We start from the raw sequence: 15,395 nt of genomic DNA, 5'->3' as shown, positions 1-15,395 counted from the left end.
CAGACCTATTTTTGAGCATGACACCATCAACTGGGCATCACTGTGTCAAAACTGATCGTAAACTTAAATACACTTCTAGACTAAACAATAGATTATGCTGTTCCGTTTCAAAGTAAACTCCAGCTAAGATCTACTTAAGTTATACATGAGATGCTCATGTTCTTAAGGAAATAAAGTTCACCTCCCTCTTGTTTCTCAGTGGCCCTGTATTGCTTCTTGTCTGTCACCACTCTCTATCTGAAGAGTTTGTTACTAGGGAGTGACTGACAAACTATTATTTGTACTTGCCATGCAAACCAGGATTAAAACACAGACTGTGATCCTGGTTTGCAGAGCAAGCACAAATTACAGTTTGCCAGTTTTGATATAAACAAACTTTGGTTTGCCAAAAAACAGGAAGTGACTAAGTATTTTGAGCACATAAGGGAAGGAAGGAATACACACATCCAAGGCTCCTTCTAGGCTTGTTCTCATAGTGCCAAACCATGTTGAATTGTATACTATGTAGTGAGCTATTTTTGTTTTTTAGGAAAATAGAAAAACTGAATGAAAACCTTAGTTTTGAAATCATATGCCATTTAAGAAAGTCTTTTTTTTAAAAAAAAAAAAGTTTCTTTTCATTCTTTCCCTAGATGAATTTCTGTGATCTAATTCAATATTTCCTATCCACTCAATACTTCATCCTTTGCCCAAGGTGAGCAGAATATGGAATAAGTGAATGAACAGATGAAAAACACATTAAACTAAAAGAAATACAAACTACCCTATATTTCATATAATTTATTATTCAGGTGACAGAAAAGATAAATGGAGGAAATGGCAATGAATTGAAATAGATAACAAAGTTTGCCAGTCTTCTACACCAGAAAATGTGAAGACCATTGTTATTCACATAAAGCCTTAAGCAAACAATATTCACTCTACAGTGTGCTTAAATTGCTTTGCCTTCTTCAGTCTTGACTGCAACAGTCAAGCAAAGTGCAGAAACAACAGCACTGTTTGTGAAGAACCAATCTACATACAATAATAAAATATACCATGGATGTTCTCTAGAGAAGCAAGCTAATAGGTGTTGCGGGCTCATATTTTTTTTAAAAAAATGGCTGCATTCATAACATTAGTACTGTGTTGATTTAGCATAGATTAAGAGGCAGGTGCATGCTGGATCTATAGTATATTTATATTCACCCCTGTACTTCGGTAAAGTACCACCCACATGTATAAGATGCCCCCTATTTGGGGGGATTCATATTTAAGAAAATGTGGGAGATGGCACAGAGTTGTTGAGCTTTTTTGTGGAGAATTGCCCAGAGTTGTTGTGCTTTTTTGGGGGGGATTATGTAGGGTTGTTGAGCTTTGTTTGGGGGGGGGTTGCCGAAAATCCACACGCGTCCCAAAATCTGCCTCACGTCCCATCGCCGGAACAAACTGCCAATCGCCCACCCAATTGCCACAGCGTCAGCCAATCAACACCAGCCATTGACACAGCAACCAATAACACGCATAACAGTCACTAACAGCCATGGCAGCAACCCATCAAACGTCCACCCTATGCACTATCCATGTATAAGATGGTCCCCACTTTTTTGCATAATTTTTAAAGAAAACAAACTAGTCTTATACACAGAAAAGTACGGTATTACAAACTATTAGGAACACACCTCTCATTTCCCCTTTTTCACAAATGTATAACTTGACACTGCTACTTATATGTATTGTTCATCATCTATTATATTTTAGTATGTATTATATATTTCTTATTATTATGAATTGTATTTATATAATTTTTAATTTTTGTATTGTGTGGATATTATGGATTTACATTATCTCGTTTACTATGTTGCAAACTGCACTGTAGCATTTTGACGAAGGGTAGTATATACATTTCCTAAATAACAACAGTTTACTGGACAGCAGTAGTTCTAGTCTATTGGAGTTAAATACAGCAGGATTACACTACTGGTGAACCCTGAAAGCAACTATAATCTCAGCCACTGTTCTGTATCAAATTAGATTGCTTTTTAAAATGGAAGATTTCAAATGCAGGGTCATTCAGCAGAAATTGGCAGGGAGGAAGAAGGATTGTTGGACATCTCTAAAACTAGGGAAAAAATGTAACTAGATTTCCTGCCCATCCATGCATACCTTGTTACATCATTTGTGAACTTCAATGACATGGAGTTTGTTACCAGTCAAAGGCTCAAAGGAGTGAAAGGTATTTGGCCCCAAGCCAACTGGGCCTTTCAGAAGTTGCTGTGTTCTTGGCTTCTCAGGAGACCAAAGAGCTAAATAAATGTAGGCTGACATTGCCAGGTAAAATGACATCTCAGACTGTTACTGTTTCAGAGTTTTAAAGTACTAATTTTTGCTTTGCAAGAATTACTTATTGAATTTGAGGCTCGAAAAGATAACTTAAAGCATTTGTGTCTATTGAGATAATATATGTGAAGTTCTCTGATTATTCTAAAATGCTATACAAATATTTGCCATTTTTCAGCTAAATAAGCTCTCAAAGTAATATACAAAAGTAATACAGAGTTCACTTATTACACTTACATTAATTAAGAGATCTATCTTCCAGTAACCTCAGGTTTAAAGGATGACCACTGAACCATCCAAACAAGCTATACTTTCCTGGTTTCCCAGGAAGATTGTAAGACTCATGAGATATCTGCAGTTTCTTCAGCAGTAACGGGTATAGCTAATAGCCAGCTATTAAACATTGTACTATTGCTGTAATTTTATGATTTCAATATAAACAGACAACAGTACTGGATAAAAAATTGCTTCACTCCTACACACAAGATATTTGTGTTTATGGCAGTGGCAATCCACCCCACAATTTACAGACAAGCTCTCTCTATAGTACTGCAAGAGGGAAACAGTTGGGATCCATTTTACTGAAAATTCAAAACTAGCATGCTCAGTGGAAAATAGCAGTGTCCATAAGCCAGAACATAAATGGATTGACAAAAAAACAAAGATTGCTCCATCTACCATTTCTGCAATGCACACTCATCAAACTTTTACGGAATCAATTCTGTCCTTTCTAAGAAAGATAATTTTTAATTATTTTAGACCACACAGGTAATTAATATAAAAGGACTTTGCTTGTGTCTGTTAGGTTTTCCAAATGTATAATAAGTTTGTGATTTATAGTTCTATATGTTCGTTGTAATCAGTGGCTAAACAATCAAATGTATACTAATGGTTAACCCTATTCAATGTGTGCCACTTCCTAGTAGTCAAAATGACACCATCCACAAACAAGAGGGAGGCATCAGCAGACTTGGAAGAACCTGAAGGCTTGCAGAAGTGCAAAAAATAAAGGGAGCAGCCCACAAAAACAGGACTAAGCAGGCTCAGTGGACATGTAATGCTGGCTGATCATTTGGGGGTTGGGATGAGACACAAAACTAGAAAGGATAGAGAAATGGAATGGCAAGAAATCTGAACGGGAGCACTCCACTGTACTGTTAGCACTCCACTGTACACCATAAGTGTAACAAGGAAGTCTGTTCTTAGAACCAAGAAGACCATTAATGGAAAAAACCAACATCCTTGTTTAGGATTACAAGACTGAAAATCTGTATGTATAACACAACAGAACCACTAAAGGGAGCCATACAATTTTTTTGACCCATCCCTCTCAGTGGGAGAGGAACAGAGACACAAAGAAAAACTATGGCAATACACTTCACTGTGCATACACAAATTATACCTTCCATTTAAAGAGACAGAGAAAACTAGAAGGACTGGATCAGCACTGACTGGTCACCTTGAAGCAATTTCTGCTCACCAAAGGTGAATAATGGCAAATTACAAGTTTGTGCTAACAAGAGGGCATTTAAAGGATCAGGTTTATGATTTGCAAATTTTTACTTACTAGTTACTTGCATTTGCAGTCTTCCATGATAGTTATTACTGCTTCCAGATCTTGGAGAGGCTGCAGCCATGTCAGAGGCTACAACTTCAGCCTATTAAAAAAGAAAGAAAGAAAGAAATCTTTGACTACATGCACCAGCCACCAGTTTCAGTGGCACTGACCACTTTAATATATACTAGACTCTTTGTAAATAAAATGCAACATTTTACTTTAAATTTAGTCAGTCTTTCAAATCTGTCCAAAAATTTACAAATTGTCAAAAAGTGTATCAACTCACCTGCCCACATATATCCATGTCACAAATTATTAATACAAATATATACCCTTGTTTTACAGTAAATCTCACCACATTTTCAAGAGTTCCTCCTATATCCCCCATGCCATGCTTCTGAATTTTCCAGGAGCATCTGACAGTCTAATACTGAAAACTGACACAAGAGCCAAACACTTGCACAACCCCACACTACATAAAACTATCAGGAACAGTTTTCAGCAGGCCTGTAGTGCCCCTTAGGTTCTACACATAGTACTTTTGATTCTAGATACAGTGGTGCCTCGCAAGACGAAATTAATTCGTTCTGCGAGTTTTTTCGTCTTGCGATTTTTTCGTTTTGCGAAGCATGGTTTCCCTGGGTATTAACAGTTTTAAGAAAAAGGAAACAAACTTGCAAGACGTTTTCGTCTTGCGAAGCAAGCCCATAGGGAAATTCGTCTTGCGAAGCAACTCAAAAAACGAAAAACTCTTTTGTCTTGCGAGTTTTTCGTCTTGCGAGGCATTCGTCTTGCGAGGTACCACTGTACTATGTTCAATTCAGGTAATTTTGGTATGTTGAGGACTGCAGAAAACACACATAACAGAATATGAGAAGACTAAGGAACAACTGTACCCCCCCCCCAAAAAAAAAGAAATTAGTACAAGGATGTGCTAAATGCCACAGCACAATGCTGTATAAACACAGCAGTGATATAACTGGTATGATTAAACAAATGGCCAGTTCACATGTTTATCAGAAGAGATGCTCCAAAATGTGGCCAAGTATAAATATCTACATCTACATTGTAACATGTATACATTCTGCACAAAGTCTTCCCCATTTCTGAAAGAAAATTTCATGCAGATCCTTTATAAATATATCACCACAGACACAAACAAGATTTTGTGAAACTAGCTTTCCCAAACATCTAATTTTTGGTGATAACCATGAGAGCAAAATCTTTCTAATAACTGAGTATCAAGAATGATGGGTTTTAGAGAGCCCTATAAAGTTCTACACTGTCTACCACCAAAGAAATTTTAAAACAAAGCAAAACCTGTGGGGCCAGGCCAGACAAGAAACTGCAGTTACCCCATCCCAACCATTTGCAATTGCAGTTGGTTTATCTAATTATAACCAACCACTTCAGAAATCACCCCACCCCTCCATCCAAATCAGCCTTAGGGTTTGTTTGTTTTTAACTAGAATATCTGAGCAATTAAGCACAGTTGCTTAGCAGACCTATTTCAACTTCACCCTTCCAATATTTTCCAAAATTCACCTGGTGGCTGGCTTCCCAAGACTGTTCACTAGCCTGCTCTCTGCCCTTGACCTTCTCCAGTTGCTGGGCCATATTCTATAAAAAGACTATACTAAATCTATGCTTGACAATCTATCCCAATTAAAAATAGTGAGGATTTACCATCTTTCTATAACCACATGCATCTGTCCCTAAATGAAATTAAAAGCAGACAAATAGTAATGTTTGGGGCACTTATGTCTAGTTACTAGAATTATACAGAAAGGCTTTGGCAATGAAGAGTGGGCAAGAAATGTTTTAAATAAATACAGAATTAAATTTAATTACAAAACACAGAAACAAAGGTAAATAGTATGGTAAGTTAATGGTTTAAAGATTACCTAAAATGTATGGGTACCTAAATAATAGAGCAACACAGTGAATCAAGGAAAAATAAACAGTTGGCACTCATAAATGCAAAAGGGGAAGATGTTCAGTTTGATCATGAAAAAGGTATCAAAAGTGATGGTGATGATGATGATGTAGAGTTAGGACTGAGTAGTAAGGTGGACAAGTTTTCTAATAATACTAAATTGTTCAGGGTTATTAAAGCAAAAAAGAGATTGCGAAGAGCTTCAAAGATACCTCTCCAAACTGACTGAATTGCAAGTTTAATGCTTTATGTAACACATGCATGTTGGAGCAAAAAATCATAATTTCACATACATACTCTGACAGGTCTGAGAGGTCATGACAGACCAGGTCTGACAGGTCATGACGGACCAGAAACAAGACCTTATGGTCACAGCAGACAGTTTGATGAAGAGGTAGACCCAGTGTGCAGAAGCAGTGAAAAGGTCAAATTCCATGCTAGGGATCATTAGGAAAGGAATTGAAAATAAAACTGCTGATATCATAATGCAGTTATACAAATCTATGGTGCAACTGCATCTGTAATACTGTATACAGTTTTGGCTTCCACACCTGTCAGGGAACTGACATCAGAGGAAAGGGAGTTGGTAGGGCTCCCAGAGACTGGGAGAGAGTCAGCAGCCAAAGCAGGGACCAGTAGGGGGAGCGAGGGGTCTCTGGAGGAGGATCTCAGTAATGCTGAGAGAGACGCAGCAGCCCAGGCAGGAAACAGCAGGGGAGAGAAAGGGGTGAGAGACACGTCCAGCGAAAATAGCGGGGAGGTGTCAGAAGCAACTGCAGGGAGACCCATGCTTCGCCGGAAGCTGCCACGTCGTGAGTCCAGGAGACGCGTTTCCGTTAAGGAGCTTCTTTGCTGGAAGCGCTTCCGCAGGCAGCCACTGTCAGACTCTACTAGTGACTAGAGCAGACATGTCTGAGGAGCTCTGTCACACACAGAGGTTTGTGGGGCCGCACAAACTCTGAAGGGGCACAATTTTAAGCACAAGCAGCTAATCATCCCCTGACAGCAGTCTGACAGTCTTTGTACGCTGCCTGTGCAGGAGAAAGCATCATGAGCAACCCAGCCGGAACCGGAGAGGCAGGGGTTGGAGCTGGTCCAAGCTTGGAAGAAAGGTATCAAGCTCTGGAGGTCCAACTTGCGCTGCAGACGGCGAGGCTCGAGGAGAGAAGGGCTCAGGATGCTGACAAAAAGGGGAGAACCACTCAGTTCCCCAGAAAGGTACCAGGATTGGTGCAGAAGTTTGGGGGGGACCCCAAGGATTACCATGCCTTTAGGACCGAGATGCAATATGCCCTGAATGTGCAGTTTGATGAGTTCCCTGATGAGGAATCGCGAGTTGCTTTCGTAATTGGGCATCTTGAGAAGGGGGCGCGGGACTGGGTTCGACCCCTGATGGCAACGCACAACAATATCCTAAAGGACACTATGAAGTTCTTTCGTGCAATGGATATCATGTTTTCCAGCGATATTGAGGAAGGGGTGGTGCGCAGACAGCTAATGGCTTGCAAGCAGGGAAGCAGATCTGTCCGTGAGTACTGGACTGAATTTACCATGCTGATTCACAGATTGGGGTGGGATTTATCGGCAGCACCCATTCAGATGCTATTTGAAGAAGGTCTTTCTTCGGCTGTGAAAGACGAGCTGTCCAGGAGCCCCAGGGCGGTGTCTATGGATCAGCTGACCAAATCTGCGCTGACCATTGGAGCGCGCCAGGAGGCAAGAGCCTTGGAGAGGCGGGAAGGGAGAGGGGAACGTTGGAAGGAGTTACGCATTCCAGACATTCCTGAGCCAGCTTTCCCGCCGGCAGAGCCGATGGAAATCGGAACAGCCCGCGCGCGCGCAGTTTCAAAGCCCAGTGAGGGGGCGAAGAAGGAAGGAAAGGGAGCCCGGAAATGCTATCTCTGCCAACAGCCAGGCCACTTTGCCAGAGTCTGCCCCCAGAGGAAAGAATGGCAAGGGATGGTGGGAGCAGTTGAGGGGGGAGAGCAGGGAGAAACGGAGCAGGTAAAAGCCAACGCCTGGTTGCCACCGTCAGGGCACTGCAGCCAGGCCAAAGAGCAGTAAAAGTGCCCGTGCCAGAAGCTCCTCGACCTGCTCTAGTAATTGAAGTGTCGCTAGAGCTGCAAAATGGACACCCCCTAAAAATAAAGGTGCTGTTGGACTCAGGCAGCTCCTGCAATTTTATGAGCAAGGAGTTTGCTGCTGAACATCAGATACAGACTATCCCTTTAAGCAACCCCCTGCAGGTGACCACGATCGATGGCAGGGAACTGTTGGGAGGAGGAGTCAGCTTGCAGACCGTCCCAATGATAATGAGGGTGGCAAGGCACACAGAACTGATAGCGTTTAATGTGGCCACCTTGGGAGGCGCTCCCATTATTTTGGGAATGAGCTGGCTAGCCCTACATGATCCGCTGGTGGGCTGGCATCAAAGAGTGGTTTCCTTCGGTTCAGCACATTGCTTAGAACACTGCAGGGGGGAAAAGGGGTCAGCAGGGGCCCAAGCCACCCTGGCAGGGACTGAAGTAATGGGGAAGGGGAAGGTGCCACCACAGTATGCTGATCTCAGCGACGTGTTCAGCGAGAAGGAAGCTGACCAACTACCCCCGCATAGGCCCTTTGATTGCCAGATCAATTTACTCCCTGGAGCACAGCTTCCTGTAGGCAAGTTGTATGCCATGTCAGACAGGGAAATGCAGGAGTTGCGAGCGTTTATTGACAAGAATCTGAAGAGAGGCTTCATCAGAGAGTCCAAGGCAGCGGGGGGTAGCCCAGTGTTTTTTGTGGATAAAAAAAACACGGACAAGCCGAGACTTGTATGTGATTTTAGGCGGTTAAATGCAGTGATAGAGCCGGCGGCTTTTCCTATGCCCAGGATTGATGATATTTTGACCAGGGTGCGGAAAGGAAAGATTTTTACAAAGCTGGACCTAAGGGGGGCGTACAACCTGATACGTATAAGGAAAGGGAATGAATGGAAGACCACCATGTTCACCCCTTTGGGGGCATTTGAATACCTCGTTATGCCTTTTGGATTACAAACAGGCTCCGCGTGTTTTCAAGCCTTCATGAACCACGTACTGGGGCCTTTGCTCTACAAGAATTGCGTGGCCTTCTTAGATGACGTGTTGGTGTATTCGGAGAATGAGGAGCAACATGTGAGAGACGTCAGAGAAGTGTTGAGCAGGCTGCAAGCCAACAGGCTGTGGGTGAAACTGGAGAAGTGTCAGTTTCATACCAAGGAGGTGGAATTCCTGGGGTACCGCTTGTCAGACAAGGGGTTGGCCATGGACCCCGGCAAGGTTCAAGCGGTGCTGGAATGGAAAACACCCAAGACCAAGAAGGATGTGCAGAGGTTCCTAGGGTTTGGAAACTTTTATCGTAAGTTCATCCGAAACTTCGCCCACCTGACGGCGCCCATCACGGACTGTCTCAGCAGTAAAAAGAAGTTTGTTTGGACGGGGGAGGCGGAGCGAGCGTTTGAGGAACTGAAAAGGGCCTTCGCCTCTGATGAACAACTTCTACATGTGGATTTACAAAAAAAGCTGAGGGTCGAAACAGACGCTTCTGACAGAGCCATAGGGGCGGTGCTTCTTCTGCAGCCGGGGAAGGAGGGGTCAGAGTGGCGACCGTGTGCCTTCTTTTCGCGAAAGCTGAACAAATCTGAGAGGAACTACACGGTGTACGACCGGGAACTTCTTGCGATTCATGAGGCCTTCCGGAGATGGAGGCACCTGCTAATTGGTGCACAACAGAAGGTGCAAGTGTGCACGGACCATAAGAATCTAGAGTATTGGAGAACTGCGCGAGTGCTCAACCAACGGCAGTTGAGATGGGCCCAGGAGTTCTCCAAATTTAACTTTGAGATTTGTTACATGCCAGGCCCAGAGAACGTTAGGGCGGACGCTCTCTCACGCAAACCTGAATATTTGGAGGGAGAGGGTGCACCCGAAGAGACCCATGTCATTCCCGAGGACCGCTGGGTGTGTGGGGCGGCATTGGTGGGGCAAAGGGAACTGGTAGAGGGAACGGTGCAGGATGAATACGCCCAGGACAAACTCAGGGGTCTCAGGAGGGAGGGAGACAAACCCGGGGGTTTTGAGGAGAGAAACGGGGCGTTGTACTACAAGGGAGCGTTATACATACCTGAAGGGGAATTGAGGGAAAAGGTACTCAAGCAACTGCACGATAGCCCCACAGCAGGGCATTTTGGGCAACACAAAACCATGTGGCTGGTTACCAGGGAATTCTGGTGGCCCAAGGTCAGGGAAGATGTGCGGGAGTATGTGAGAGGGTGTGACCAATGCCAACGAGCCAAGGGGGAGAGGCGGGCACCGGCAGGTTTATTAGAACCACTACCCACGCCGGAAAGGCCATGGGAGGCAGTGGCAATAGATTTCATGACTGATCTGCCCAGGTCCAAAGGGAAAACAGCCATCATGGTTGTGGTAGACCTGTTAACCAAGATGGCCCACTTTATAGCCTGCTCACATGCGGTCACAGCGGAAGAAACCGCTAAATTGTTTGTGGAAAATGTGTTTAGGCTGCATGGCGCCCCCTTGAGGGTGGTTTCTGACCGAGGGGAACAATTTACTTCCAGGTTCTGGAGGAAGCTCATGAGCTTATTGCATGTAGAGGTGAATTTCTCAACTGCCCGTCATCCAGAAACCAACGGGCAGGCGGAAAGAGCTAATGGTGTCCTCCAGCAATATTTGAGGTGTTATGTGAATGACAGAGAGAATGATTGGGTGGAGAAGCTGGCGTTGGCAGAATTTGCCTACAACAATGCAGAGAACGTGTCCACGGGGATGAGCCCCTTTTTGGCTAATCACGGGTGTCATCCCCGAGCCTTCCCAGGGGGGGAAGGGGAGAACTGGAGCGTTCCAGCCGCAGAACAGTTCGTTGAAGAAATGGAAGCGATCCATCGCCAGCTCCAACTTAATTTAAACAGGGCGAAGGAGGAATATAAGAGGCAGGCAGACAAAACCAGAAGGGAAGGGGAAAGCATTAGGGTGGGGGACCAGGTGTGGCTGTCCACCCAAGGGTTACCATTCAAAGGAGGTTGTAAGAAGTTAAGACCCAAAAGGCTGGGCCCATTTGAAGTCACGCAGCAGGTCAACCCAGTGGCTTTCAGACTCCGGTTACCGAACCACATGAGGTTGCACCCAGTGTTCCACAGGTCGTTGCTGTCACCGTATAAAGGGGACAGAGAAGGGAGGGTCAATAGGGGACCAGCTATGGAGGAAAAAGAACACAGCTACCATGTAGCGGAGATTCTCGATTCCAGGTGGAAGGGAGATCAAGTAGAGTATTTGGTAATGTGGGAAGGGGAGCCGGAGTCGGAAAACACCTGGGTCAGGGCAGAGGATGTAGATGACGAGGTTTTGATAGAAACTTTTCATCAGAGATTCCCTCGTAAACCCCAGCCAGTGGCGAGGTTCCGGAGGGAATACTTCGCCACCACCGACGAAGAAGAAGAGTTGGAGGGGTTCTCTGATTCCGAGGTGGAGGAGGATTCAGCGAGCCGGAACGAAGACCGATGGAGGGAAATGTTCGAGACGTCTGAAGATGAAGAGGATTCTTTTCGGGGTTTCAGCTCCTCACCGCCCAGAGGAGAGAGTAGGGGCGGGGGAGAAGGGGGCCCTGGAGGGGAGGTGGATGTCAGGGAACTGACATCAGAGGAAAGGGAGTTGGTAGGGCTCCCAGAGACTGGGAGAGAGTCAGCAGCCAAAGCAGGGACCAGTAGGGGGAGCGAGGGGTCTCTGGAGGAGGATCTCAGTAATGCTGAGAGAGACGCAGCAGCCCAGGCAGGAAACAGCAGGGGAGAGAAAGGGGTGAGAGACACGTCCAGCGAAAATAGCGGGGAGGTGTCAGAAGCAACTGCAGGGAGACCCATGCTTCGCCGGAAGCTGCCACGTCATGAGTCCAGGAGACGCGTTTCCGTTAAGGAGCTTCTTTGCTGGAAGCGCTTCCGCAGGCAGCCACTGTCAGACTCTACTAGTGACTAGAGCAGACATGTCTGAGGAGCTCTGTCACACACAGAGGTTTGTGGGGCCGCACAAACTCTGAAGGGGCACAATTTTAAGCACAAGCAGCTAATCATCCCCTGACAACACCTAAAAAGAATATTGTAGAGATGAGGAAAGTTAAGAAAAGCACCAACCAAAATGATCAAGGGAGTGGAACAACTCCCCTATGAAGCAAGGTTGAAGCATTTGGGACTTTTTATTTTTGGAAAAGGTGAGTAAGAGGTGACATGATATAAGTTCATTAAGTTATGCATGTCATGGAGAAATTGAAAAGAAATTAGTTTTTTCTCCCTCACTCATAATGTGTGAATTCTCACTAGAATTTGTGAACATCCAATGAAGCTCAATGTTGGAAGATACAGAACAGATAAAGGGAATTACTTATTCACGTAGAGCAAGGTTAAACTATGGAACTCACTCCCACAGGAGGCAGTGATGGTTTTAAAAGACAAGTTCATGGAGGAGAGGACTATCAATGGTTACTCGCCATGATGACGATACTCTGACTCCACAGTTGGAAGCAGTAATGTTTCTGAAAGAGAACAGGTTGCTGTAGATGGGCCAGCAAGTTCTTATGTTCTTGGTTGTCAGATGAACCCCTGGGATAGCTCAGTCAGTAGAGCATGAGCCTCTTAATCTCAGGGTTGTGGGTTCGAGCTCCATGTTGGGTGAAAGATTTCTGCTTGCTTTAAATGATTTGCATTTAAATGCATCTTAAAATGATTTGCACAACTTTTTATTTTGTCTAGAATGTCATCTCTCATCACCACTATCAGCCTCAGTTCGTCATACTCCCTCCCTGTAAGAGTTAGTTCAGGCACTAGGGCAGAGGTCCTCAAACTTTTTAAACAGGGGGGCGGTTCACTGTCCCTCAGACACTGCTGGGGGCCAGACTATAGTTTGAAAAAAATATGAACGAATTCCTATGCACACTGCACAGATTTTATTTGTAGTGCACAAAAAACAGGAAAAACAATACAATGTTTAAAATGAAGAACAATTTTAATCAACATAAACTTTTCAACTGCGCCAAAACTGAAGTTGTTTAAAGAAAGAATGAGATGTCTGGAATCTAGGACACTTTTGAAAAGTGGGTTTGGAAAACTCAGGAACCCAGATTCCCTGCAAATCAATTACAATTAAAGTGTGTGTGTGTGTGTGTGTGTGTGTGTGTGTGTGTGTGTTGGGGGTTGTAATAAAAGGGTACACTTTTTGCCAATTTGTTCACTGAAGATTTCCCCCCAACTCTCCCACTATGACCGTCGCCACACGCCCCCAGCCTCACACAAGCAACTACTTGAGAAAGAATGAGAGAGAACGGGGGACAAATCTTTCTCCTGTACACAAATCCCCATTCCCCAATTCTTTCTTTGGTGATACAAGCGCCTCCTGAGCTCCAGGAGGCTGACATGCAAGTTTGAGGTCGGGGAGAGAGGAGGTGGCAAGTAAAGCCCCGGGGGTGTCCAAGGACACCAGTTGCCGGCTGAAAGCTCTTAGCAAAACCTCAGAGAGAAGAGAGAGAAAAGTGACAGCTCCCCTGGAAAAGTCTTGGTAGAGTGAGAAAGAGTTGTGAAATATAATAAAATTAAACCCCGAACTCTCCAGAACTGACGACAAAGAAGGCTTCTATTTCCCCCACCCCACAGAAAGTGACCCAAAGGCAGTCCCCCACGGCTACAACAAGGCAGCAGCAGTAGCGGCAGCTAGAAGCAGCCAGAGGAGTGGCCAGCCCTATGCGGCGGTGGCCAGGGACTGGAGCTGTGGGCGGGCCACCATGCTGGACAAAGGCGCGTGGGCTCTGGAGAGGAGAAGGCACCGCTGGCCACACGGCCCGGCGGAGGACGGCGAGGGCACCTTGCCACATGCGGTAAGGCTCCCCATAGTAGCCAAGTCCCCAGCGGCTCCACTGTGGAGAAGAAACTTTAGGTGCTTCAGAGGCGGCCCCCAGGAAAAGCAGGAGCAGCCTGGCAGGGCGGAGCTGGAGCCCTGCCTTCACTTCCGCCTCTCCAAGCACGCACATGCCTCCCTCCAGGTGGGGGAACCCGGCAGGTGCATCTCGTGCTAGGCAGGCCTGTGTCCGTCACCCGAGCAGGGGGGGGGCCTTCCATGGAGCCACCCCTGCTGCCGCTGCCACCGTTTCTCCCCTCAAAGCCTCCCTTACTAGGCCAAGCCTGGGTCAGACAGATCTCCAAGTTGAGGTCGATGCACATCCGGACTTCCCTGTTCTTCTGCTTCAGCTTGGCCTCCAAGCAGGACAGTTTCTGCTCCAGCGAGGACAACGCCATCTTCCCCTCCTTCCCCAGAGCCGCTGACAATGCTGGCACCGCGCAGCTAGAATACACAAACACCGTAGTGCGCACGTGCCAAAAGAAACAACCAGGCCACCATATTATCCTCCTCCCACCGCAAAGGCTCAGTTCCACCTTTGCCCGCTGTGCTTGTTTTGCCTCACGGCTTTTCCTCGCTTTCCGCATGCGCAAGGGCACTAAAGCGCTGCCCAAGCTTAGTATCAACACGGTCATGCCTTCAGTAATATTTTGGACATTCTCCTTGCCAGTACTCATGCATCTCAGGCGGGCCAGGTTTAGGAGGCTGGTGGACCGGATCCGGCCTGTAGCCCTTAGTTTGAAGACCCCTGCACTAGGACCTACCCTTTATCTTCCACTGACAGATGCAAAGAAGTAATTCAGCTTCTCTAGAATCTCCTTATCCTTCTTTAGTACATATTTGACTCCCTAGTCATCCAAGGGCCCAACAGTTCCCCTATACTTCAGTTACTAAAGTATTTATATAGCTTTTTGTTGTTGGTCTTCAGGTTTTTAGCAATGTGCTGCTCAAATTCTTTTTCAGCATCCCTTACTGTCTTGATTATGGGACGTGGGTGGCGCTGTGGGTTAAACCAGAGAGCCTAGGACTTGCCAATCAGAAGGTTGGTGGTTTGGATCCCTGCGATGGAGTGAGCTCCCGTTGATCGGTCCCTGCTCCTGCCAACCTAGAAGTTTGAAAGCACGTCCAAGTGCAAGTAGATAAACAGGTACCGCTCCAGCGGGAAGGTAAACGGCGTTTCTGTGCACTGCTCTGGTTCGCCAGAAGCGGCTTAGTCATGCTGGCCACATGACCCGGAAGCTGTACACCGGCTCTCTCAGCCAATAAAGCGAGATGAGCGCCACAACCCCCGAGTCGGTCACGACTGGACCTGATGGTCAGGGGTCCCTTTACCTTTATCTTACTGTCTTGATTGCATTTGTTTTGCCAAGGATTGTGTTCCACTTTGTTTTCTTCATGTTCTGAAGTCTTTTGGACAAGACTTCAAATTTTTGAAGGAAGCCTTCTGGCCTCTAATAGGGCTTTTGACTCTGCTCATTAACCACGCTACTATCCTCTTGGCCCTTATAGTATGTTTATATAGCAGTTGAACTTCTACTGTTGTGTTTTTTAACAACTCCCAAGCATTTTAATATCTTTGGCTTTCAATTTCCTTTTTATCAATCCCTTCATTTTGGAGAAGTTTCCTGTTTTGAAGTAAAATGTGATTGTGTTATATTTTTCTTGG

The 15,395-nt window shown here is 45.5% G+C and overlaps 1 protein-coding gene across 2 annotated transcripts in view; it reads right to left on the bottom strand.

Moving 5' to 3' along the window:
• WWP1 (WW domain containing E3 ubiquitin protein ligase 1) overlaps positions 1 to 15,395 on the bottom strand; it is a 51,172-nt gene that overhangs the window by 28,974 nt on the left and 6,803 nt on the right. For both annotated transcript variants that reach the window (XM_082233776.1, XM_082233777.1), the window contains exon 2: positions 3,887 to 3,977. In XM_082233776.1, coding sequence (XP_082089902.1) covers positions 3,887 to 3,956 — 70 coding nt within the window. In that variant the 5' untranslated portion in view covers positions 3,957 to 3,977. The remainder of the gene's footprint in view (positions 1 to 3,886; positions 3,978 to 15,395) is intronic.

This window comes from Podarcis vaucheri (genome assembly GCF_965113315.1).
Source record: "Podarcis vaucheri genome assembly, chromosome: 8".
Taxonomy (NCBI): domain Eukaryota; kingdom Metazoa; phylum Chordata; class Lepidosauria; order Squamata; family Lacertidae; genus Podarcis; species Podarcis vaucheri.
Note: the sequence above shows the minus strand (reverse complement) of the source record. Positions and strands in the feature narration are given on the sequence as shown.